We start from the raw sequence: 27,212 nt of genomic DNA, 5'->3' as shown, positions 1-27,212 counted from the left end.
GCCCAAGTGGTTGGAATTGGCTGACAGTCCAGAAGTTAGAGCTGGGGGAGTAGTGGGGAGAGGGGTGAGACTCTGAGGCTGATGCTCACATTCAGATCCTTATTAAAAAAAAAAAAAGGATTAAGAGTGATGGGAAGGGCTGATTGCCACAAGGTGAGAAAAAGGACGGGATCTCAGGCAAGGTATCAGAGGATGTCTGTGTACTGCACTTCTGCTGTGTGAGTGACTGAGCACTGGCAATGGATGCCCAGATTGCTGTGGGGTCTTCTCCTTGGAGACCTCCAAAAGCTGCCTGGATGTGGTCCTGGGCCCCCTGCTCTGGGTGTCCCTGCTCGAGCAGGGTTGGGCTAGATGGACCCAGAGGTCCCTGGCAACCTCAGCCATCTTGTGAGTCTCTAATATGGGAGATTTTATGAGTCAGGAATGCACAACACATAATTTTCACACACATGTCTTATTCTTTCCAGGGCACGAAATGAAGCTGAGGGCTGCATCACAGAAATAATACAGCTTTTGTATGGTTCCTTGCAGGTGCCCTGTGCTCCTGGTGGTTGGTGACAGCTCCCCGGCGGTGGATGCCGTGGTGCGTATACTGAGCACCGTGTTGCTAGGCAGGTGACTCGAGATGCTGAGTGAGCCTGGCAGAGCTCCCAGCAGCACAGCGATCTCACCAGCCATCGAGTCAGCCCGAATGGCTGTCCTCTTTCAGACCACGGGGGAGCTGCCATTATTCCTGGCTGTTTGTGCCCTCCGTCTGCGCATCGGTATTTAATAGCTACTGCATTAAGAACAATTGCCACAGCAGTTCCAGTGAACCGCAAATATTTTCCTTTAGAGAGGAATCTGCTGCTGGTATTTGAACTTGTTCTGTGGCATTGGAGTCCTGCCCTGGGTCACTATGGAAGTGAAGAGCTTCTTTTTGACTATTATTACTTGCCCCAGATGACTGGGTGACTTCAAATGTTGTGCCCTAACAGGCATGCCCAGCCTGCTGGCTGATGGCCATGTTGCTGCTCACCACTTGGGACGCTACCAGATGACCCCAGATCACAAGATAAACAACCCTTGTTGCCACTAGAGTACCAGACACACATGAAAAAAATCTGCAAGCCCTAGCTAACGGGTTTGTTTATGCACGGCAAAAATATAGTTATAAGTGCAAACTGATGCTTGTTCAGCTGTATACAAAAAGATATATATATAGTGTCCTTATGCAGAAGCCTAAGATATCCAAGTTAGTCTGTATTAAGCCAGAAACCAACGTTTTCAGCAAGCAGTTCATAATTTATATCTTGTTTACAATGCTTTATCTATGCTGCTCTTCTTTCACATAGGTTGAATGCAATTCAAAGCTGGACCCAACAAGAACAACACTTCTGAAGGTAATAACAAGAGCTGTTTGTTTTAAAATTAACAGTCCCCTTATTTAATATCATCTGGATTAACTGAAAGAGCAGAACCAGACCACTGTGATGCAGTAGAGGTAAAACAATGAAATTTCAGTTCTGATGTGTAAGGGCAGTGCCTTCAGGATAAGGAAAGGAGGACTATGAGAAAGAGGAGTACAGACACTTTAGCAGGGTCTGTTGTGATAGGACAAGGGAAAATAGTTTCAAACTAAAATGGAAGATTTAGACTGGATATATGGAAAAAGTTTTTACAATAGGGGTGGTGAGGCACTGGAACAGGTTGCTCAGAGAGGCGGTGGATGCCCCATCCCTGGAGACATTCAAGGTCAGGCTGGATGGGGCTCTGAGCAACCTGATGGAGCTGGAGGTGTCCCTGTTCATTGCAGGGGAGTTGGATTGGGTGACCTTTAAAGGTCCCTTCCAACTCAAATGATCCTATGATTCTATGAATATGTTGGGATAAATCAAGCCAGGGGCTTCTTGTCAAGGCTAACAACAGGGAATTTCACAGCTCCTCTATTCTAGAACACCAGACTTGCGACTTGGGAACGCTCAGTATTTCACATACCCATAATGAATCTGACCAGAGCTGGCAGAGTTGACCTCGGTGTTTGGAAAGGTTTGAAAAAGATTCAGAGGAGTGGAAGTGCAAAACAATTCATTCTATTTTCCTCAACACCTCAGCAACAGTATGAGATGAGCAGAGAAGTGATCTATCCGGCACAGTATTGTCCTCCTGCCTTTTGTGTGGACACAGTCCAGGACAACTTACATTTGGAAATAACTTCGGTATTTTCCAAAAAGTTGGTAAAATGGGCTGACCAAACTGCAAAAAGTTGTGCCGTCTTTGGCAGATACTTGGCATTCAGAGTATGGATGCAATCTCTAACTCACTAATGGTAACGTAAAGTGCAATGAGTGTAATAGCATGCAGACAGCGACTCAAGCTTGGTCATGCTTCTACTGGGAAATTCTAATGTATCTCTCTTCACTAAACTGTCTGGAGAAAATTATAGTAGGCACTATCATTGTCAGTGGCCAGCCTTTGCCCATGCAGGGATACAGCTGATGGTAGAAGCTGCTGCAGGCCTGTTTCGCTGCTAACTAATCCTAGGTAGGATTTGATGTTTCCTGTAATTCACAGCTCAGCTGTTTTCAGCTTGTGGTGTTCCTTGGAACAGGACTGTTTTTGCTGGGATGACTTTGAGGGGTGGAGTGGCAGGAAAAATGAAGTGCTCCAAACATATTGCATGCACTCAAGATAGCTTTCTAATTTGACTTTCTCTGCTTCCCTTGGCAAGTCAGGCTGATGCTTGCCATCCACAATCTCAGCAAAGTGTTTTTACCTCACCTCTGAGGTTTAGGCATTTGTTTTCTCTCCTCTGTCATTAAGGTCAGTACTGCATCACATTACTGTAATTCAGAACCGGAGCTGTAACCAGGACTAACAGGCTAGTTTCTAAGAAACTGATCACTTCCTATCAAAAACATTCATTTGTAGCTCTAGCTGATGCTTTGCCTGAGGGTCAAATCACTTTGGAGGCTTTCTGGGGTGCAATCACAGCTTTCATGAACACTCAGCTACTTGCTTTAGTGCTCTCATCTACTTGTGTGTTACTCTTACAACAAAAGGAAATGTTTTCCTGCCAGATAGCTAAAAAGGTCATTTTAGTATATCCTGAGCACAAATGAGTTCCTCTGGCAACACTCTAACTTTTCTCATCCTCATTTCAGATGGCTGACTGTGGTGGGCTCCCCCAAGTTTCCCAGGTACGTTTTGGCCGACGGAAATCCTACTAATCCTGTTCTGCAGTGTCCCAGCCTGCAACAAATGGGTGTTTTCCTCCGGGGTACTTGCTGTTCCCAAATTTCAGCCAAAAGCATGGCTATGATTTCTTGAGTAATTAAGTCAATCGGTCATTTCAGATTTTTTTTCTTTAAAGACCAATGAAGTTCAGAATTAAGATTAGAAGGGGGTATTGTTTCCAGTAATTAAGTCATAATCAAGGAAAGGTCTGAGGTGGGAATGAAAAGATATTATTTTATGCTTATCTACTAAGCTAACATAGATTAAGGCTCGTGCACTACCATTTTCAAGCTGTATTTTTATTTGGACTATTTTTAGTACAGATCAGGAAAGTGGGAGGCAGGGAATAACAACACTGTGTTCTCATGTACACTGGCCTGACTTGACTGAGAACAAACTGAAGTTTTTGAAATATGTGTAGGTATAAATTTGTGGGTTGCTAGTAAAACCAGACTGGGAAAGCTAAAAATTTACCTATGCTCTAGTTTTACTTCACTAAAAGAGCTGACCTCTAAGTCAGGTCCAGCCTGTGCATTGCCCCTCTGTGATAGATTCCATTCCTTGCAGAGATTCAGATAAAATTATGCCAAAAATATTAGCAATATTTGCAAACTCAGTAACTGAAGTAGAGTCTGATTTGGCTGATGTATTATCAGCAGAGAAAAATACCGAGATCCTCGCTGCAAGAACATCAGTCATACAGTTGTGCTTGTATATTCCTGCCTAGTTTTTTGCCCTGTAAACATAACTGTCGTCTCTGACTGCTTGGATTTGTTCTCTGCTGATTAGGACTCAGCATGAAATGACTCATATGAGGCCAATTGTTTTCCTTTGGTTCATCTGCCTAAATAACTGCACTAGTAAAGTTTGGACTGGGCTTAAAACACTTACGGTCACTCCTCCAAAAATCTCATTCTCAAATGCTTGTGTCCTTTTGTTAATACAGTGGGGTGGGGAAGCAGATGAGAGAGGGCAATACAGGAGCTTCCTCATGTAAATGAAATTTCAGGGAAATTCAGAAGAACCTAGAAAATATTTAAGATATCCCTATTAAAGTCAGACATCTGGGGCATCTACTATATTGTAATATAACTAAATTGCTGATCACTGTGTACAAAAATACTCTGTTTCTTTTACAGCCTGCAAAGCTCGCAGAAGCTTTCAAATACTTTGTTCAGGGAATGGGCTACAGTAAGTATTGGTAATATGGAATGGTTCCTGTGGCTACCAAATTTGTTGGGCATCTAAACATTCAGAGAGCCTTTTGATCTCTGGTATGTAGTCTTTTCCCTGTTGGACATGCATTTTCAAGAGGAAAAGAAGACTACCAGTGGTGTGTGGGAGAGGGGATTTGAGTCCAAATTATGTTGCTAGATAGAAGAAAGCCTGTAGATAGATTTCTATTGCCAAATAATAGGTGAAACTCTTTTGCCCTTCCTTTATTTATCTTTCAGTAGGTTAAGGGTGGATTGTTGTTTGTCAACATTCATTGATATTATACAAATACTGTAGACTACTTTAAGACACAATGTTAGTTTGCTTTGTCATGGAGTGATTCTAAGGACAGTGAAGATGTTTCTGGTCTAGTGGTTGGTGATCCTGCACACAGCAGGGGGGTTGAAACTAGATGATCTTTGAGGTCCTTTTCAACCCAAGACATTCTATGAGTCTATGAATCTATAAATCTGAGTAATTGTATGTAATTCCCAGGCATCTAATCTAATCCACATTTTCTAATAATAGTTATTCATACTATTGTGTAAGTTCTTTAATGACCAGTAGGTTGAGGAAGAGACGCCTCTGTACTTCAGAGAATGCATAAAGGTATCCTTAAACAAAATAGCTTCATTCCAAATAGTGCAGTAGGCAGTACTTCATAAAGCTGCAGAATATCTCTGAGGTTTATGGTCAGATTTGAGCCTGATATGTGGATCCCAGCACAGGTTTGCTGGTGATCTTCTGTATCAGCTACAGGGGATGCATCTGATCCCTTGCTTGCATCTTCCATTTTGATCTCCAAGCCTTGACAGTTACGATGGCATAGTGGTGACTCCATTCAAGCTGAGTCTGAAGTAGAAGTCCTTTCATTGCCAAGCTTGTTCTCTCCAGCAACCCCAACTGACTGCCTCTACAAGGAGTAGGAAGTTGGTGTTTTATGCATGGTAAAAACAGTCATTCTACTTCTATGTGTGAAGCTATCATGAATAGTATATTCAACTCTGATGCGTAGTTAGGGCTGGAAGTAAGGCAAGGGCTCTCTTCCAAGCCTACACCACTGAGGCATTAATGAAAGTCTGTTAGATGGTTGGACTAGATGGTCTTAGTGATCTTTTCCAACCTTAATAATTCTGTGATTCTGTGATTCTTCCAGTGCCCTCCGCTAGCATGACCAGGCTGATGAGGTCCCGCACTGCTTCTGGCTCCAGTGTAACCTCCTTGGAAGGACAGAGGAGCCGGTCCCACACTGGGGAAGGCACAAGGAGCCGGTCCCACACTGGGGAGGGAACTCGGAGCCGGTCCCACACTGGGGAGGGTTCCAGGAACCGCTCCCACACAGACACGCGCATCGAGCTGACGCCGAATTCAGCAAGCAATGCTGAGCAGTCAGGCCCCAAGTCCATGGAAGTGTCCTGCTAAGCATGTGTGGGAGGTTTAAACTGGTCACAGTTTGAAAAAATAAAGGATGCCCCTTGTGTATCACAAAAACGTAACTGGTATTAATCTCAAGCTATTCTGTAGGATGAGCTCTGTTCTCCAGGGTCTGACGGGGACCAAAGAAAAGAAGCATCTCATTTGCTCTATCGTTACTCTTGTAACTCAGACAGTTGCTGCTATTGTGCCCTCCTTCAGTGGATGCCAAATTCTAAAGGAAACTTGCCAAAAGTTGATATGGTTGTAAACACTTCAGAGTCAAACCAGACTTGCTTAATATCCTTCTTTAAAATCAATTACTTGCCCCTTTATCTCTAATTCTTTTGAAGTAAACTGGCACAATTTGAGATGAGCTTCAAAGAGGGCGAGAAAATCACTATTATGGATGGCTTGTAAAAAAAAAAAAAAAGGAAACAAATGTGTTATGGCCTCATGTTGAAGCTGGAGTTGAATGCATTGTATATAGCTTGACTTCAAATGATAGAGAAGTTAATGTATCGTGCATTTATAGGCCTTCTAATTCATTAGTTTTCCTACGTATAATAATATACTACTAAAATAGACAAATTTAATGTGACTTTAAGATGAACTAAATCTTTAAGCTTTTTTTTACTTCACTTTTTTGAGATCTAGTTCCAGTCTTCCTTTCTTTCCCCCTTTCTAGACCCTAAAATCTGCTTAGCCAAGAGAGGACAGGATTAAATTTCATAAGCAAGGAAGCATCTCCTTTTTAGGATCTTGGGCCAAGGGGTTTACAATGCTGCAAAAGTTGGTGTAGTCTGAACAAGTAGGGTAGCTGTACATGCCAGGAAAGCAGAAGCAGCTTGATTTTTACTTCAGACAGCTTCCTATCTCTGCAGCTCAAGTTTTTGTGTCCAGCACAATTGTAAGATGTTCAGAATTCTGTAAGCACAGCCAGATCCAGCTGTTCTTTGTTAGGAGAGATGAATAAGTGTGGAATAGCATGTAATTGAATGCTGTATATTCAACTGTGGCTAATTACTAGATTTGAAACTGAGATCTCACTGGTGCTGGGAAGAGTATTTGAGAAAGTGATGGAGTGACAGTACTGTAACTGCAAAATACAGTGTTTAATGACTGTGTAAATGTAATGATCTGCTGGTTCTGCATCTTTAAGTAGCTGCCCAGTACCTTGGGTTACTTCTTTTGATGTTGGGGGCTTGATATCTTTCTGCCAGTCAGATTTTCACAGTTGGATGTCCTTAAGTTTGTCCTTCAACATGTAGTAGGATGGGATTTCTGGAGTCCCAGTGCATACCTGCTGCATTGCAGCCCTTGCATAAACAAGAAAACTCACAGGCTGAGCAGTTAAATAGCAAATGTTAATACTTTGGGATTGCTTGTTCAGAAGAATGCCATCTAGGTTACTCTATATTGACTAACTCAGCTCTCAAGTAGAAATTCCATAATGGTTTGTGGGAAGAACAGACAATTTCAAGAAAGAATAAAGCTATTGTGTAAAGTCTATCAAGAAAAGTTTCTTAATGAAGTATTTGTATTTATTTCAAAACAAATAAATTTGTAACTTTGCAATGTCTTGTGTCTTCATCTTTTACCAGAAGTACAATGATCTTTCTCAATGGGAGCTTATTCTTTGTCACTCCTTTGAAGAAATGAAAACATTTTTCCTTGTGCTCCTATTCCTGCCCTTCCCTACTTTCATGCTCTGAGCTTTTTTTTTTTCTTTTCTTTTTTTTTTTTTTTCTCCACTCCAGTGTCCTATTTATATTAAGAAAACACAACACATTTTGGTATCAAGTGTTACTGGCTATTCAAAATACTAAAGGATAATTTATTCTCAGAAAGAGTGGTGAGACATTGGAGCAGGCTGCCCAGGGAAGTGGTGGAGTCACAGTCCCTGGAGGTGTTCAAGAAACATGGAGATGTGGCACTGAGGGACACGGTTTAGTAGGCATGGTGGGGATGAGTTGATAGTTGGACTAGATGACCTTAGTGGTCTTTTCCAACCTTAATGATTTTATGTTTCTATGCAGTCCTGTCTTTCTCACGGGAATTGATGTCTTCTTTATTGCATCCTTTCTGTCCTCTGCCTAATGTCCAGAATTCTAGGTGTGTGACATGCCCCTACCTGTCTTTGGAGGTATTTTTGCCTCTTGACTGCATTGCAGCTACCTCTCTGTGTTTCTAAGTGCTGGTCTTTTTTGACCTACTGCAAGAATCTCACTTTAAAACAGTAGGGATAACTTATTCCCCCTTCTAAATAATTTTTGACAACAAACACCAAACATAAAAGAGAGAGGAATCTGAAGATGCAGGAAAGAATTAAAGCACTGTTTTATTTCTATCCTTAAAGCAGAAGTACAAGTTTGCTTTCTCGTGCCAATCTGGGCGCTGGTAGACCACCCTGGTCTGGTTTTATGAATTGTTCAAATTGGAAGGGTCATGTAGTCCAACTCCTTTGCAATGAACAGGGACACCTACAGCTAGAGCAGGTTGCTCAGAGCCCTATCCAAGCCTGGAGCTTGAGTGTCTCCAGGAACACGGAGCATCCACCACCTCTCTGGGCAACCTGTTCCAGTGCCTCACCACCCTCTTACCTAGTGACCAATGTAACATATTGGGAGTTTCAGGGATAGGGAGATTTTGTGGCTTTGCTGGAACAATTTTGATGGTCCTTCTTCCTGTATCTCAAAAAAATACTGTGATATGAAGAGACAAAAGCAAATATTTGTCATGTCTGAGCCCAGGTCCCACTAACTGTGATTATTCAGCAGTTGTCACTGGAGTTTTACCAGTATAGAGGTTAGTTTGGTCAACCACAGCCTATGCCACTGCCAGTGAAAATGGGAGTAATATGTGCCAACACTTCTTTCAAAAGAAGGGCAAAGTTATGTTCTTCTCTGAGCTTTTCTGGGAATGGCTAATCATTCCTTCCACAAGGACACCATGGCGTGTCTATCAAAGCCTAGGCACTTTAGTTTTTTTAAACAGGGAGGAATCCATACAATACTTCTTCTAGCATAAAGGGATCTGTGAGCGCTTCTCAGCAGCTGGGAGTTGCTAGAACCCCTATAGATGTTAACTCTGCAACAAAAAGTATTCATTTGGCAAGGAACAGTGTGTACCTGCACAGAAAAGCTGGAAGGCTTTACAGAGAAGTGGTGCTTTACCTTTTAAAAGGAGTTAAGGCTCCCTTTTTCCCTGCAGCACTGGGCATCCTTTACTGGTGCTTAACCTGAAGGCATACAAGTGGCTTGCAGGTTTATGAAAATGGATTAAAAAATAAAAACACCCAACTCCTATAGCTTGCAAGTGCCTCAATGTCTTTCTTGTAGTGAGGGGCCCAGATCTGAATGCAGTACTCGAGAAGTGGCCTCCAAGGAGCAAGAAGTGCCTATGGCAGAGAGGAAATTCTGATTATGTAGCAGGAGTTTTCTGGAAAATAAACAGTTCAACTTTCATAGTGCTTCTGAGGTTACTGAGAGCAGAAGGGAATGCGATCCTATGGACCAACAGGGTTCCTGACTGCTCTTCAGAACCTCTAGTAGAAAGGACATAATTGCTGAAATCAGAATTCTTTCCACCTCTGCCTGGGCCTCAGCATCTACAATGCAAAAATCAGCTAAACTTCAGTGGAGCCATCGTCCTCCCTGTCCTTGCAGAGCAAGAGTGGAAGCGGATGCGCCAATACTGCGCCAGCTACACAGGACTTTTGTGCTGAAGGATGCTGCTTTTCTATTTAAAAGTCTCTAGAGACCAAACAGCTGGAAACTTTAACCTAGATGTGTTTTAGGGGCTTGTGATTAATGTCACGTGCTGCAAGTGATGGACTGAGCTGGAGGAAAAGGAACAGTTTATAGAAAAGCTGCTTATTTTTCTCTCCATTGCTGGAATCCTCTTCCTGTCTGTTTTAGTGTCGGTTGCAATCCGCGCTGTGCCAGTAACACACTGTTGTTTTCACATTCAGCAGTCTCACAAGTAACTCGGTCTGCCCTCTTCCCACATGCTGTCTGCTTTTGTTTTGCACTGTGTTGCACTGTGTTGTGCTATCCCACGTTTGCTGGACGTTTGCTGTAAGTCTCTTGGGTCCGTATATATCAACAGCTGTTTTGATGTGTGGATTTTGCATTTCCACTGAGCCAAATATAGGCTTTGTGTTGATAGCTGATAACTGCTGTGTCTGATGTTTAAATAACCAAAAGAAAGGATGTCAGGGTATTTTAGGAGATCAGCCCTTCCCCCTCAGCCCTTTGCAACAGACAGACACAGCCTCTCACTGTTTCTATCTATTGCTTCATTAAGGGCTCCATTCATCTTATAAACAACACAGCTGCTGACCAGTGTTGGGAAAAGAGAAAAAAAAAAAAGGCTTTTGACTGCAACTGCCAAACAGTCCAATGTCTGTTCTCTGCAATCCAGCGTGGGGATCTTTTGCTTACCCAGCAGCTACTGGGGGCCACAGCAGAGCTGTTATTCGACTGTAATTAAAGAAGCAGCCCTCACAGCCCTTACCCTGCGTACCTCAGACATTGGACACAAACATCACTGAGCAACCTCAGAAGAGACCAAAGGTTGGGAAAGGGGTTATAGGAAGCTCTTCCTTCCCACATAGCACCTAGTGCAGTCACCACTGCTGTGGTGAGCTGTGACCCACATCAGAGCTGAAAACTGTCCTTGGGTGACCCACCACTCTCTGCTTTCCTTGTGGCTGAAGTGGATTATGATATTCAGGTCAAGGTCAGTGCATGAAGAGTGCTGGGGGCAGGGAAGAGCTTTTTGCTGGGCAATTGCGCTCAGGGAGAAATAGGGCAGCTCCATGCACACCCTGCAACCATGATCAATGGCTCCTGGAAGAGTGTAAGACTTCTAGCAGCCTGGATTTAATAGAAGCATATAATCATTAGGCTGGAAAAGACCACTAAGATCATCTAGTCCAACCACCAAATCTAAGCCTAAATCTAAACACAGAAGTATAGCCTCACCAGAGCTGAGTACAGAGGGAGAAACACCTCCCTGATCCTTCTGACTACACTGGCAGTCTTTGGCTGTGTATGCGTGCATGTCCCTGCAAGACCCAGCACCCTGCCGGCAGCAAGGTGTACAGGGAAGGTGCAGCTGCCAAGCTGGGATTCCACCCCATGTAGTGGTCCTGCTGCGGGATACAGCCAACCTGCTCACAGGGCTTGGTAAGACCAGCAGTGGAGTTACCCAGCTGTTACACATCAGTGAGACTCATCTTGGTAGGGCTGGCTGAGGCTCTGTAGGGAATGGTGTCACCCAGCCCATCGCACACCAGTGAGGCTCCTCTTGGTCTCAGGCCTACATTTGCATCTCCCCACCTGTGGAATAGTTTCTCCTCGACTGAATGTGGTTTCATTTAATATTAATGATAACTAAGGAATGACTCCAGGAAGTCTTAGTTCTTTACTACCAGCTGACAGTACTAAACCTTGATCCCACAGTCATTCCCTCTTCACTGTGCAGGTGGACTTGGGTTGGGGGGAATCTCATAGCAGTAGAGCCCGTCACAGCTGTCAGTACTTCGTTTGGAAAGATCAAAGTGCTTAGGGAGGTGATGGTTTTCCCAGGCTAGTCCAAATACAGTGGCTGAGAAAGCAGCCAGGGCGCCCTTCATGCAAGGCAGTGTGCTTGGAGGCTGCCAAACGTGCAAGCAGAAGAAGCATCGGGCCAGATGGGACTTTTGTAGGAAATGTACTGCCTTTGCTGAAATCTATTGCTGGAACGTGTTTAAGTTGTAGAGGAGTTCCCTTCACAGCCAAATAAAGGCACAGTGAAGGAGAAGGCTGGGAAGAGGTTGTTTTCTCACCTAGTGCCCCAGTAGCCATAAGCAAGTCAAACATGCAGGTCCATCACTGCCGGGGGCAGGAGGCCATTGTTTCAAGTTCCCACTGGTTCAGGCAGTCCCCTTCAGATTTGTAGGAAAATTCTGAAAATCTTAATATGATGACAGTTTAACTTTTCTAGAACTAAATGGTGGAATTCTTACTGAGGTTAGCTCTGAGCATTTGTAAATGTTGTGGTATGGAGCAATGATTCTTTAATTAAAATGTGTTTCTCCTTGTTTTTGATAACGTTTAAACAATTTCTGTCCATACAGCTGTTGCAAACAGGTTATTCTTGCAGCTTCTCAAGAGAGATGACAAAAAAGTCATGCTTAGGTTGAGTAACGCACTTGACTTTGCTGAAAGAGCCTAGTCAAGCTATCCCAAGTCCAGTAAGAGTACTTTGGAATTAAAAAAAAGAAAAGAAAAGAAAAGGAAAAGAATCTAGAACCAGAAACAGACCATCAAACAAAGGCATGTAAGCTGGGGAACACCTGACATTCCCAAGCTGCCAAAATATTCACCCTACAGGAACTGCTCTCAGAGCATCCTTCTTTTCCATTCTACTTTATTTTCATTTTTTTTACATATCCTCCGGCTCAGGGCTTTGTCACATGTTGCAAGCTCACACTTGGACACTGGCCAGATGAAGAGACTGGAAAAGTAAAAAGAAATGTCCGTGGTAAACATACTTCACCTTTTATTTGCTTGCCTAAGCCCCTAAATGAGGTGTCAGTCATATATTCATTAATCATTTACCACTTATGAGGTTATTTAGTATATTTAAACTACAGCAGCAACATGCCACCCACAAAACCTCACCATGGTGCTGTATGAACAAGTAACATGCGTTACATAGTTGGTGTAACTCAGACTGACACTGCCAAACCAATCTGCCTTTCCTACTTTTTTTCATATATTTCAGCACCTGAAGCTTACAGAAATATTTCTGCAGGACTGCTGAAATAAGGAAGCAGCAGTTTGAAAATGTATTTGTATGGATATGTGCTTGTAGTTAATGAGAGATCTCTGCTTCCATAATAAACTGCTTATCTTAAAATTCATTTGAAAAATGGGGGAAAAAAAAACAGAGTTTAACTCACTGGATGACTCAGAATTTCTCAGTGTTGCAGTACTAATGCATGACATATATACAGCACAATCCTTGTGAATCCATTAAAAATGAAGCAATTGCACCACACCCTGCATGCACACTGAAAGTGTCTTAAATTCTAGCCAAGCTCCATGCAAAGGCACAATGCAAGTTACGTGCTTGCTTCTTTCCATCCTTCAAGTAGTGGACTGTTTTCCAGGTTCTCAAATGGCATTTCGAGCTGTCAGACAGACACTGGTAAAGCCCCTACAGAAAACAGAGGGCTGTGGGTACTGGAGCCTTGCCATTTGCATCAAAGGCCCATACTCCATCCTTCTCCCACCCTGCAAGGCCAACATGATTGTCATGGGCAGGGTGTGAGTCGAGCAGTCTCAGCTTAGTCTGCATTGCAAAATCCTCACTCTCATCTTTTCTCAAGTCTGTTTCTGGAGTGCTGCCCCAAATGGGTCTAGCATCAGAGCCTGACATCTCCACAATGGTATTATTGTTGCTTTTTTGGATGATGATACCACTTCCAGGTCCCAGCAGAGACCTGGGCCCATTGTGCAAGGCACAGTGATCATCAGTTCCTGTTGATGGAGGAGTTTTCACTCTCACTAGAGGCCATGAACACTATGGCTTTGTTCTGGCCATACTGATGAAGGACTGAGGATAAGCAAAGCAAAGAGCTGGATCCACGAAGGTCTTGGAAGGCCTTGCTCCTCAGCGTATTTAAATAGGAATCACAAAGGTACTTTTGTAAAGTTACACGACTTGCTGAAGTTCACAGAGAGCCAGTGAACCAAACCTAAAGGTCTTAACCCTAGCGCTAATCTTCCTGTAAACATCATCCCTTAAAACAAAGGAGCTTTAAAGCACCACAGACTGCAAGTCAAGTTCGCTGGCTACAAGAATTACTCATCTCATTCATCGTCACTGCACAGAAAAGCAGTTGCACAAGCAGCAAAGCTAATGGCGCTTGGTTTCCTATAGATTTGTGTCCAATGACTCCAAAATTCCTTTACCACAGGGTAATGATTATTTCCCACTGAGATCCCTTCAGCATTCCCTTCACCGTGGCTATTCATTTCCAAACAACAGATATGTTCAAAATGTCTTAATGCTGCTGTTGTGTTTGGGCCATCCTGCAGCTGTGCTGGCTTCCTGGCAGATGTTATGAGTGTGGTAGGAGCAATGTGCTGGGACTCTCCTCTGCCCTGCTGTCTTATTTCATTTTTTAATTCAGGAATCATAATGCTTTTAAGATCTTCACTCCTCTGCCTACTTTGTTTGGCATTTGCTACCAAGGGAGTGACTGATAGATAAACAAATGGGCAGCATGTTTGCATATGCCTTGTTCCCTTAGGAAACCAGGCCAGAAACAGAAACATCTTGGGTGTATAGGGGGAGATCTGTGGTTTCTAGGCATTCACTTCACTAAAAACCAACACACACTAGAGCTGCTGGTTATGTATTAGCTTATAATAGCTTCTTTTATCTCCCAATGAAATCTGTGTGTTTCAGCCACTGCGGCAATTGACAACGGTGGTTACAGTGTTAGCTAATTGCAAAGCTAAGCAAGAGTATTGATTGCCATAGCTTTGGGTCTGTGTGTTCACCTTGTATTTTTCTTTCTCTGTCTGTACTTGTAAGAGAGAAGAACTTCTTATTATACATAGAAATATGTTATATATTCACTGTTTTATGCACTATATATTTCACAATAGTAACATATATACATAAATATATACATATGTATTCATGAACATGTTGATAAATGTTTTATATATAAAAATATATAAAATATTATATACAACATTATATGCATGTATGTATATAAGACATATATATATATATATATTCTTATATACACCTACGTATCTGGATATGCACAAACATATGTATGTATATACATGTGTACATGAACACACACACACACATATATAAACACGGTCCAAATCTAGAACAAAGGATTCCAAATCATATTCAGGGAATCTTATTGAGTTCCTGGGATGACCTCTCTACCAAGCACCTTGGTGCAAACCATTTCATCTTTTCAAAAATATTGCCAACTTCTTGGCTAAGGCCTCTTTTTCTTATGATCCCATTGATTTTTTTTCCAAGTGATGATGTTTAAAATGTAACATGCTCAGCCTTGCAAAAGTTGAGCATCAGTTTGGGTTGAGATTTGGATTTAGGAATAACCCAGCTCTATGGGAAAACGTATGCGCTAAATCCTTGTACATAAAGCTGCTCTTGAAGTTAAGAGTTTTGAAGATTTACAGCATTTCTCCTATATGTTTTCACATAGAGATTTCAATATTTTCATCCTACTAACAAGAAACATCAATTTATCATTAGTCAGAAAGATTAGTGTATCTTGGGAACTAATCTAGCTTCCTTTAGCTTATCAAGATGAAGACAGACAACTTGCCGTTTGGAACTAAAGGAAAATAAATGGCTAATTTAAAACAGTTGCGTCATCTGAAGTTCAGACCTTTATGGGTCCAGGCTCCAGTCCATGTCTCCCTCAATGCTTCTCCTGTGTCACCAAAGAGTTTGCAAGCAGACGCTGAAGTTTCCCATGCAGAAACACATTTCTACTGCTCAGTTCTCCTAAGTGGAGCAGTGATGAACCTGTCACGGTGCATGGGATCTGTACCTACAACTCACTGTCAAAAACATGACTCCAGTACACTTCAGTGACAAGAAATGTGTTGTCTGAAATGGTAACAGGACTAATTTTTACTCTTATCTAGTATTTGAGTGTGAAACCGCTTCTACAGATCATTTTATTCTAAGAAGCAGTCCATTTGTGACTGATGCATCATTGGTTATGCCAGGAACTATCCTCTCCTTTCACATGAACTCATCCAGAGTGCTGATGGGAAGCCTAACACACTCTTGTAGCTCCTTTCTTCTACCACAGCCATGTAAAACAATGGCAAGGTGGGATTAGGAAGCAGGACCTGTGTGCTGGTAACACCATGTTGGGGAAGGGGGTGGTCTCTAGGCACAGACCACAACATGGCACATAAGGTGTTTCTCTTCATCTTTCATCCGGCTCTCTACAGCTTCTCTTCCAGGTCTGCACCACTGACCTCTGAACGATAAGTAATCCCCGGGCAAGAGAATCTATCCTGTAAGTCTGAGTTCTGGAGTGGTCATTTTGGATTCAGAGTATTCAGACTGTTCAAGATGAGCAAAACTGTGAAAATGTCTCTGGCACAAGATTCCCCGGGAGATCAATAGGAGCTCAAGGAGAGCAGGACACAGAGGATCTTTTATCTATTCTAGTGCAGTGAGACAGGGACAGCACAGAGAAACATCCTTCTCCTTAAGGTCTTCCCATGGACCCACGGCAGTGGGATCTAAGTGAGAACGATAGAGGAGGATTTCCTAGGATTGTTTGCAGTGTGACAGAGAAGAAGTCCAGAGGGTCACTAGCATCAAAGACTGAAGTATAATGTGGAAAATAAATTACACATAACAATACTCATTTTTCATCTTAGACTATATTATTCAAGAAATGACAGTAAAGATGTCTCAAGCTCATGTCTAAGCTACTGGCAGCCGTACTTTTGCTCTCATACTAGCGTAATACTCTTTCCTTTGGACAATGAAACTGCTAGGCTAATAAGTTCCAGTGCCAGAAGGACTGTTATTTAAATCCTGGAGTCTGTGCGTAGAAGAATTTCTGGCTGCTCTTAATGGATGGAGGTCTGTTAGAGTTGAAAACCCTGCTTGTTCAAAGCCTCTCTAAAAGCAGTGTGGCAAAACAAGGAAATTTAACATCCTAACTCAGGAAAAAACAAATTGTACACTGGCATTGGATGAAAGATTCTCCTTTTATTTTAAAACCTCTGTAAAATCAGAGCAATGGGTCAATTCCAGCATTCAGCCAATTTAATTAGCAATTTCAGAGTAATCATGGTAATGAGCCAAGTCAGCAAAGATGTCATTGGGGTTCTTGCAGTTCAGGTTGCAAAAACAAGCATTGATCCACATGATCTTCCAAGAAATCTCAGTTCCATCTGGGCACTCAAACCTCACTTCAATAGTCTTGGACTTGTAGGGTGTGCAGCACCTGTTGTCTGTGCAGATGCCACAATATTTGGGTCTATACGGACTTTTGCTCACACATCCTGAGATGGTGTAGTTCATGGGATCATTGGCCCTGTAGACAGCCAGGCATTTCTTCCCAGGCTAAATCAGGGAACAGAAAAAGAGACTGATTAATATTCATTGCTCCATACTGACACAGGGACATGCAAACCACCCTCCAGAAGTTTATGGTTCAGTGGGCATGATGGTGATGGGGTCATGGTTGCACTAGATGATCTTAGCGTTTTTTTCCAACCCTAATGATTCTATGACTCTGTGAAGCTGTTAGAAAGTGTTTTACAGACCTGATCTAGAGTTGTGACAGGTGGACACATCTAAACATACAAATCCAGAAGCTACAAGGAGGGTACTTGCAAAATACAATTTATAGCTATGACCAGCAGCGCAGCATCGCTTTTCTGCGAGCTGAGCCTCAGATCTGCCGACACCAGCAGTGAGCAGAGCAGGATTGGCTTGCTTTTCCTTGTAAGGAGCTTTTGGATGAAGTTAAAGCTCTCAGGGGAAGATTTTCATTCTGGCATGTGAAAGCACAGGAGGGGACATTGTGACCTCTCTGCAGTACAGTGAGTCCATGTGTGCTTGCTAATGGCCTCTGAGTTCAGGATTGCAGCTCTCAGAGGCCAGCACACTGCCAAACAAAGGCTGACTCCGTGTCCAGGCAAAGTTCAAGGCAAGCACAGAGAAACGGTCCCCACCTTAATGTGCTTGGTGATGTCCACCTCGCAGGGCCGCATGTTGCACAGGCGGCTTTCCTTCAGGAGCCGGCACTGGTCGTTGTCGTTGGAAATCCTGGTGGAGATGCCCAGCCCGCAGGTCTTTGAGCAGGGACTCCAGGGTGAGGTGTGAACGATGCAGTTCTTCTGCCAGGCTTCATCCTCCCCCTCGTATGCTGGAGGGACCAGATTACTGTATATTACTCAGCCAGGCAGTTTTCTGTGTTAAACATCCTTGCTCAAGCTCATTACCCATTCAGGCCACTAACCCAAATAATTAAATCACAATGGAGCAGCTCAGCATCCCCACGAAGCTCCGCTTGCTTTGTTACCTTCGCATCCCACCCCCCTCGCTGCTGACCTACTTGTGTCAGCTCCTTCAGCACTGTGAGTGCTCGGGGCCGGGGCTGATTTCTCTGTTTCTCTTTACAGCCTCACACAAGTAGGTCCTTGTCTGGGCCTCCAGGTGCTACCACGATGTGAACACTTTCTCACTGAAGTTGGTGCAGGGAAGTAATGAGACCTGATTGCACCATGAAGGGTTATTTCTGAGTCCATTCAATTGATTCCCTGCAGCAGAAAGTTGCTGACAGTCTTTGCTGGATGGCTGAGAGGTCTGGGAAGCGGCCACTGCCTTTCATTGGAAGGAAGAGCAGCTTGAATAGCTCACAGGGAGCTTGAGAACCACTTGAGAAAAGGGTGGGCTCTGTTTTGAAAGAAGCCATCGACCTCAGGTCAGGTTCCTTCACAGTCTTTGCAAAAGTCCCCACTGGTCTGCAGCTCACAGCACAGCTCTGATAGAAACTCAGCGGTGCTGAGCATGCTCGTTATAATATTAGTTATCCATTTTAAAATGCTATTTTAATAATTACATCAAACGTAAAAAAAGCTAACCTCGCTCCTACTTTTAAGATAGAAAGTTAGGCAGGGGAAGCTGTGCTGTGCCCATTTGTGTGCTATAGTCCATGCAGAGAAAAGGCTAATTTCAACAATAGATGCTTTAAATTTAGACCTACTTTGCAGCTCAGAGATACCTGGGACAGAAGTGAGTGATATACGCTGGTGGTTTTAATCCACAAAAAGGATTGGAGTTGGACTCTACGATTCTTTATGGGTTCTCTTGGAACTCAAGATATTCTATACTTATTTTTTTTGTACAACAAACATACAGTCCAAGGATGGAAAAAAAAAATATATATATATTATCAAGGAAAAAATAACCAAGTTCCCTGGTCTACCACAAACAACCTGTGTCTCCTTGAGCTCTACTTTTGTGAGGCATTCTGTGGAATGGGGCTGATGTGACTCATGTCACTACATTGCCTCACAGTGTTATGAGGATAATTGTACCACATATGGCAAAGGAAGCACATCAAAAGATTTACGGACCATGCATGAGGCAAATGGTACCATGTCTGTTCAGAGAGCTATATGATCCTCACTGTGAGTGTGAGCATGAGGAAAGAAGACACCTTATATGATACATAAGTTTAATGACATCAATCCAGGTGAACATAACTGCTAAAATCTATACCAGTACAAAGACAATTTTGCCTAAAATTACTAATGAACCTTCCACCACAATAACTTATTTCAAAGTGTATCTGAATTTGGGACTATTAAGATAAAGGGGCTTTAAAAACGTATTACTAATGGAGTACAAGCCAGAGAGAAACTCACAGTACCAAATTAAAATGAGATCACTTTGCTTTGCAGAGGTCCAGACTGAGAAAAAAAATGGTGAAGTAAAAAGGGCTTGTGATATCTTACAAGTGCCAGCAGTGTGTTTTTCATCACACAAGCATGTCTGATGGATCTCACATTGCTGCTCTGGAGGTAAAGCACCCCACTGGTGTGTGCATGTCCTGTCCTTCACTACAAGCCATCTAAGAATTTCTGTGCCTTGTTCACACAAATACGAGACACCTGCCAGGTCAGACAGTGCAAGCTGATAATTTCATTGTTGACACTGACTTCAAATTAGGATAAGAGGTAATGGCCTTAAGTTCTACCAGGGGAGATTCAAGCTGGATATTAGGAAGAATTTCTTCCCAGAAAGACTGGTGAGGTATTGGAACAGGCTGCACAGGGAGGTGGTGGAGTCTTGAACATCCTTGGAGGTGTTCAAGAAACATAGAGATGTAGCACTGAGGGACATGGTTTAACGGGCAAGGTGGGGATGGGTTGATGGTTGGACTAGATGATCTTAGTGGTCTTTTTCAACCTTAATGATTCTACGATACTATGATGCTATGATTCAATTCCCTGATTACTAAGGAGAGATCCACCAAACGCTCACCATACCTGCAGAAGAGATGTGGCGTGGAGAAGTCTTCCTGATTTTCTTGGAGTCATCACAAACCCACTGCTCACAGCACTTCCCTGCCATCTTAATCAGCTTTGGGTTTGGGCACCAGACAAGGGGAGGACGAGAGTTTGTGCACATGGGAATGCAGCCCACAGCCCCATTAATGCATGTGCAGTTGTATTTGCAGTTGGGCTGAAATGTGTCTCCATTATTATATCTCACTCCATTGAGGACACATCCTACACCGACAATCTCTGAAAGGAGAGAAGAAGAAGACACACAAAGCACCATTAAAATAATGCTGTCAACAAACTGTGTTAATGTTCCTTTTAATGCACTCTGGGGTACATTAAAAAGAGTGTGGCCAGCAGGTCAAGGGAGGTGATCTTTCCCCTCTACTCTGCCCTGGTGAGGCCACATTTAGAATACTGTGTTCACTTCTGGGCTCCCCAGTTCAAAAAAAGAGATGGATCTCCTAGAAAGAGTACAGCAGAGGGCTGTATAAGATGATAAAGGGCCTGGAGCATCTCCCATATGAGGAAAGGCTGAGTAATCTGGGTCTGTTCAGCCTGGGGAAGAGATGACTGAGAGGGATATGATAAATGTTTATAAATATCTAAAGGAAGGTGAGAGGCAAATGGATGAGGCTCTTCTCGATCGTATGTAGCAATAGGAAAAGGAACAATGGCCTAAAACTTCAACATGGGAAGTTCTGTAAAACGCCCTTTACAGTAAGGGTGATGGAGCCCTGGAACAGGTTGCCCAGAGAGGTTGTGGAGTCTCATTCTATGGAGGTATTCAAGACCCATCTGGATGCCTACCTATGTGATTTACTGCAGGGTACCTGCCTTAGCAGGGGGTAGGACTCGATGATCTCTTGAGATCCCTTCCAACCTCTGCAATTCTGTTATTTACCAAGTTGTTCCCTGAGCAAATGGAGGCAAGACAGGGACATGACAGGGCTGCAGTGTTCAGCATGGTGCTGAGACAAACACAGTCACTCCATCTAGGAAACCTTTTATTCTGAATCACTGAAAAAATAAATCCTATAACGCTTCATGGAAAAAAAAAAAGTATAAAATAAAATGTTTCATGCACAAATTCTCACTTAAATGATCGTTTCATGGCAGGCTGATAGAAGCTATTATAAGTTATTCATAGTAGGAACAATCCAATTAATTAAAACTGATATTGAGTGAAATTTGATGATTTCAGAGAATATAAGAGAGGATTACATGCAGTCTCAAATGTAATACAGTTCTGGATGACACCTGTGCCCTTCCAAAGAAGCAGTAGGAGGACAGCCAAGATAGCAAAGGAGCACCTAATATGACACCAGATTACTCTATTTAGGCAAGTAGATCTCACCCAGTTTATCACAGAACAATTTCCTTGGAAAATGAAGAAAAACACTGTAATGTTATGAAAAATGATGCATATTTGTAAATGAAAACATGGAAGATTAAGCTTTTTCACTGCCCTTGAATAGGAGTCTCATCGATTCAGGTAGTAAGGGACAGAGCAACTTTTTAATTTTGAAGGCATGGACAATTGTTTGGAATCGGTGAAAGAAATCTAAAGGAAAATTCAAGCTTCAATTTCCTGTTTGGTCACACGGAGGCAGTGTGCACGCAGTGATCAGACTGCTCAAGTTTCAAGTCTGGTTGGAAATGGAGCTGCAGTGCGGTTGCACTTCAAGGCCAGCACAAACTGAACTGGTGGATTAAAATCCACAAAGGCTGCCTATTTTTAGAATGAGCTGAACAAAAAGATCAAACACAAATCCTTTCCTCTACATGCACACAAAAATAAATAAATAATTAGACTTGCTGGAATGCGAACCACAGACCCAGATCTCTAGTTTGTACTTAGCTCCAGTTTTGATATTCAGCCTTTATATTGAAGGCTTACTCATTGTTGGAGCCAAAGCAGAGGATTCAGTTACACTTCTGGTTGCACATTCAGATTATGATATTTCAAGAAAATTCTGTATTTCCTGGTATCTTTTTATTTGCTGTAAGGACACTCCTCCAGGACTGTGCTAACTCAGCTTCCTGAAGTCCACATCCATCAAGAGGTTCATTGTTAAAACAACCCCAAATATAGATCATGCTGAGACTGCATCTAAAATGGGCAACTGGAGTACTTCACAAGTCCCATCCCTATGTGCACAAAGCCTACTTCTCCTTCTGGATGTATGTCCTGCACCCTACTGTCTCTGTTAGAGACTTTCTCTACAGAGAAAATCCAGCAACACGAGGAGAGCTGTAGTGACTCCCAGCAGGCTCCTATCTGATGTCCAGGACATACCTCAGCATGCTAGTCCAGATACGGCCTGAATTTCCACCCCATTTCTTTTCCTGACACTGTTCCAAGGTCATTCAGGATCTTTATTTTCCAAAAATTATATTGTTCCCGTAAGTCAAGCGTGCCCAGAGAAGCTGTGGATGCCCCCTCCCTGGAGGTGTTCAAGGCCAGGCTGGATGGGGCTTTGAGCACCTCCCTAGTGGGAGGTGTCCCTGCCTATAGCAGAGGGGTTGGAACTAGATGATCTTAAAGGTCCCTTCCAACACAAACCATTCTATAATTCTACAATTCTATGCCTTGGATTCTCTAGAGCTAGAGTTTTTGGCATCTGGCTACATAGCAAATTCTCACAACAGTTAACTCCCAAGCCCCAACACAGGGTCCCATCCTTGCTTTCAGTCACCCTGCAGGCAGACAATATCTGGTGTACTCAGAGAGGAGGGATGCAGCCTATATACAACCTAGCACATGGAAAAGAATGTGTCAGCACATCCTGTCATCTGCATCCACCCACATGCTGAAAGCAAGGGGAAGACCACAACTTTTTGTGGTAGTCAGAGATAAGCTGTTTCACCTCCTAGCCACAGAGATGGCTCTCTCTAGCCTCTCATGTCCCTCAGCTGGGCACACCACCATACCTCTCACCATATAACCAAAAACATCACAGAGTAGGGGATACATTTTCATGACTATGGGGATGTGAAAGCACATTGTACTGGGAATCCTTCTAGACCTCACTGGGCAAGCTGGAGATCTTCTCCTCCTACATTGCGCTGTTGTTGCCACAAGTATAGTGAATGTCTGGGATTTATGGGAGGACTACAAATTGTGAAATCCAACTAAGAAAGCAAGCATTTAGATAAGTAAACACAATGCAGTGTGAAGGCCCAGCTTGTTTTCCTCTCCAGCTGCACGGCCAGCTGTAATGATGTTGTTTTTGACAGACGTTTATCTAACATGTTCTTACAGACCTCCCAAGAAGATTCCATGTTCATACCAGACAAAACATCTGAATGATCTTATATCCTCTTTTCTTAATCTTGGATGTTTTCAAATCTTGAAAATCACTGTTCAAGATAACAGCTCCTAGTACATAGCTTCTCTAGTTGTTATTTTGTATATCCTACAAAAATGTGCTGTACTTCCTTGGAAACCATTATTGGGAATAACTCAAAAGTCTTTCCTTATCAGCATGTTTTTCATCCAAATCCCAATACTTTTTGTCTTTAAAGCCAGCTGCGCACCTATCCTTCCTACATCCCCAACCCTCTACAGAACATTTTCCTGTTACATGGAATACAGAATCATCTACTTGCAGATCTGAAGGCCTTCAAATCCTGGTTACTTCTTGCTTGTGGCTGCAGCCAACTCAAAAAGCAAGAATTCATTTGCCATTCCTCATCCAGCCAGCTGCCCTGAGACTGAAGATAGGAAGGAAATGGAAGAGGATGAATGGAGGAGCTGCTGAATTTATAGTCAGGTATTTAATGAGATAAATTTCAGCTCAGACAGAGAGGAGCTGCCAATGTATATCTAAGTCAAAAATATATGTACATCACTTACGTGCACATACTCCTATTTCGTACCTAGGTCTGTCTCCACTGTAGTCACAGTACAGGCCCCTGTGAAAATCACAGGTGTCAGCCTCAGTGCAACTTTCTCCACGCTGCTTGGCACACATCTTGCAACAATCGCAGCCATCTGTGACAAGGCTGACTCCTACTGAGCACCGAGGTGGGGACTTCGGACACTCGCATGGCCACTTACAGTACTGAGTCCGTGTGTAGGCCTCTGTCGTGGCAGGGATGCTGGGGGTCATGGTGGTGGAGGTCTGGGCAATGGCCTACAAACAAAGAAACACAGCTTGGAAACCGTTCCAGAGAAAAGGGGCTGTGAATCCTGTGGTGAATAGTCCTCAATAAAAATCCCATTGGTTCCAAAGATGCTACAAGGAAACCGAAGAATAAATGTCAGAAAGGCACTGCTTTCCCATAAACCCCTTCAAGTATCAACCAAGGATGAAGACTCTGCAGCTTGGACTGGTATTCAAACTGCACAGACCCAGTCTGCTGTTACTCAGCCTTTTCCAGACCTCTCCTCTTCGAACACATAGGAAAATCTGATATATGAGATGAAGGTGTGATGAATCCAGTCTGTGTTATCCTGGGTACTTGGCTATGGCAGACAGAAGGTACCTTGGTGTGGCAGAGGAGGCTTTACCATACCTGTTGTTGCCTGTTTGTTGAGAGATGGCAGTGGGGCCTTTTGACACCTCAAAGGCTTCCTCAGGCAGCAGTAGCTGCCATTCAGGTCCCCAACCAAGATGAAGTGTTGTAACTTGAAAACACAGGAAAATGGGCTCTGTCTGACTTCCTTCTCCTTTAGGCTTATCCATATTTGTGTGGGCCTTACATTCAAAACATCCGCTCACAAGAGGACAGGAAAAAGGTCTGTGAGCCCACAACCCTCACTGGCATGCAGCCAGGAACCTCTTCACCGTGAGGATGAACTAAAACCTACAGATTTTACACTCCATCATGGATCTCCTGAGAATGGCTTGGCCATCTATTCTCTTCTTGCAATAGCATTAATAATACAACTGCCTTCTTACAGAATCTCAGCCTTTTAACTTGAACAGAGACAAGGTTAGAGAAAAGCAAAGAAAGCCTCTGAAATAAAAATGTCCAACTGGCTGTGCGTATTTTGATATTCAAGTACACTCACCTCTGAAAAATGTTTTGCTTGCCTCCACACCTGTAACACAACATACATACAGTTCAGCTCCCTGAGAGATTCCAGTGCTAAGCAATGAAGCTATAGTCTGGCTATAACATTTTAAAAAAATGAATAAAAAAGACATGCATTTCCTTTAACCATCCTCATCCTTATCCATCCTTTGTAGTGTCCAAATAAACACATTCAACAGAGATGCTCTCTTTCAGTCCTGAGGTAGAAACCTTCTCCAGTGACAAGATGTGAGGGCTGCAATGAATGAACGTAATGAATGTAACTCTACCAAGTGCAGAGAACAAGGAAAAACAAGGTCTAAAACCTACTAAGGTAGTCCCATCCATTCCTGGCTATTTTGTACTGCTGTGACAATGCACTCCTGCCCCCTCTCAACCCCATCCAGCCTGGTCATTTTTGCACAGTTAAGTCCTAGTACATACAATGAAGTGCAAAAAATTTTGTCCTTGAGACTAATAACAATCAAGGTTTCACCACTGGTGCTCAGATACATGATATCAGATACCTGGTTCAATAGAACCAATTCTAAATTGTATGACTATGAGTCAATCATCCTACCCAAAAATAGCAAGCAGTCTAAGAACCCCTGGGAGAGTTCTTGCAAGCATCTGGTTGCACACCAGAATCTCCCCTTGAGTAGGGACACCTCTCAGTGTTACTTAATATATGCATAGAGATTCACCCGGGATGTGGTGATGCCTTGCTGACAGATCCTTGGTAAGTGATTTCTTGTTTTTAAGCTATAGTAGCTTCACTAAGATTTGAGCTTAGATTCATTATTCACCCTCCACCCTTTATGTAGCAAATAGTCAAGGATATCTGGCCATTTCAAATCTTGTTAAGCCATTGCTCAAATTACCACCTTATATCTATTTATATCAATAAATGAATTTCTGCCTTCCTCTTACGAGTGAAGCGTGCAGTGCTTTAGTCTCCTTCCATGATAACTGTTCTATATATTCTCCAATGCATTGTCTTCTTTACAGTGTCAGATGTCTCAAAAAAGAGGGGTTGGGGGGTGGATTTCCATTCACTCCAATCAAAGGCTTTGTTGGGGAAAGCATCCCCAAGAATTGCCACTGCTACTGCTGCATTTGAAGATTTGCTTAAGTATCTTCGTAATTAGTTATCCTTTATATAGAATACTAAACTGTTAACTCATTGCTAATCTCTGCCAAATAGGCAAAGTGTTTGCTCTGGGCATCATTCCCAAATCCATTAAGGCCTCCTTGACACAGAGTAGGCCTTAAAGTTGGCTTAAAATCACATTTAAACTCATGTTTAAACTAAAACATACCAATGTAATTTATTCCCACTTTAAAGCTCCTTAATGCTGCCAACGTTGTTAAAAGAGGAGTGTTCAGAACAATGAAAAGCCTTGGCCCTTTAATAGTAGTATTTTTCATTCCACTCAGAATACTTTGAGTAGGTTCAATAATCTGTCACTTGAGAAGCCTCTTCAAGTGCAATAAACCTATTTACTTTGTTGCTGATGAGTAAAAAAAGTGCTTAATCAAATCCAGATAGGCAGACAAAAGTCATATAGCTATTTAAAGAGCCCATTGCCATGGCCCAACCCCATAAGTAAATCACTTCACAGTCCATTGTTTCTACTGTTAATAAAAGCGAGCAAACAGCTCTATGTGTAGATAGACAAAATGTCTGTGAATCAACACACGTAGCAAAGAATAACCAGTAAGTCCTGTCAGTTGTATGATAATAGGCAAGGGCTGGGACTGCATTCTTGTAAAGGACTTGTAAAGGCTCAGTCACCACAGACCTTCTTTGAAAAATGTCCATCAGGCACCAGAGCAAGTGTTCTACCTGTGCAGCTTCCAGGCCTTCCTCCTCCGCCCACCTGATTCCCTCAGAGCGTTGCTATATGGGAAGCAATTTACACATTAATAAAACACTTGGCCTTTTGTCATGGTCAGCTGTCACTACTGGGATATCTAAATCCCTTCAGAAAAGTCATTCAGCCCCTCTACAGCAGCATCTCAGAGCCTTTTGAGATACGTACACTTTCCTATTAATAGGTGTTATGGTTAAATCACCAAGAGTAATAATGTTTTCCAAAAAACACAACATAAACAATCATTTCCACAGGTGCTATCAAATCAAAGACACACAGTAATGGTCTTTATCAACAGCCATCCTTACCAAAAGCAAAGCAGAATAAATAACCAAAAAAAACTCCAAACAAACAAACGAACAAAAAAAAAAAC

General features: G+C 42.7%; 2 protein-coding genes across 5 annotated transcripts in view; one reads left to right on the top strand and one right to left on the bottom strand.

The window, feature by feature from the left end:
- The window catches only part of NDRG1 (N-myc downstream regulated 1), a 39,239-nt gene extending 32,928 nt beyond the window's left edge, over nucleotides 1–6,311 (top strand). For both annotated transcript variants that reach the window (XM_021386579.1, XM_021386578.1), the window contains 5 exons: nucleotides 532–583; nucleotides 1,335–1,382; nucleotides 3,144–3,179; nucleotides 4,356–4,407; nucleotides 5,588–6,311. In XM_021386579.1, the coding sequence (XP_021242254.1) occupies nucleotides 532–583; nucleotides 1,335–1,382; nucleotides 3,144–3,179; nucleotides 4,356–4,407; nucleotides 5,588–5,853 (454 nt within the window). In that variant the 3' untranslated portion in view covers nucleotides 5,854–6,311. The remainder of the gene's footprint in view (nucleotides 1–531; nucleotides 584–1,334; nucleotides 1,383–3,143; nucleotides 3,180–4,355; nucleotides 4,408–5,587) is intronic.
- Nucleotides 14,647–27,212, bottom strand: part of WISP1 (WNT1 inducible signaling pathway protein 1) — a 38,895-nt gene continuing 26,329 nt past the window's right edge. The window contains exons 2-6 of one of the 3 annotated variants that reach the window (XM_021386580.1): nucleotides 24,964–24,993; nucleotides 23,803–24,082; nucleotides 19,929–20,186; nucleotides 17,607–17,800; nucleotides 14,647–16,992 (exon numbers count right to left, since the gene is read on the bottom strand). In XM_021386580.1, coding sequence (XP_021242255.1) covers nucleotides 16,693–16,992; nucleotides 17,607–17,800; nucleotides 19,929–20,186; nucleotides 23,803–24,082; nucleotides 24,964–24,993 — 1,062 coding nt within the window. In that variant the 3' untranslated portion in view covers nucleotides 14,647–16,692. The remainder of the gene's footprint in view (nucleotides 16,993–17,606; nucleotides 17,801–19,928; nucleotides 20,187–23,802; nucleotides 24,083–24,963; nucleotides 24,994–27,212) is intronic. The other 2 variants (XM_021386582.1, XM_021386581.1) reach the window with 2 other exon arrangements.

The sequence above is a fragment of the Numida meleagris genome, chromosome 2 (assembly GCF_002078875.1).
Source record: "Numida meleagris isolate 19003 breed g44 Domestic line chromosome 2, NumMel1.0, whole genome shotgun sequence".
Classification (NCBI taxonomy): domain Eukaryota; kingdom Metazoa; phylum Chordata; class Aves; order Galliformes; family Numididae; genus Numida; species Numida meleagris.
Note: the sequence above shows the minus strand (reverse complement) of the source record. Positions and strands in the feature narration are given on the sequence as shown.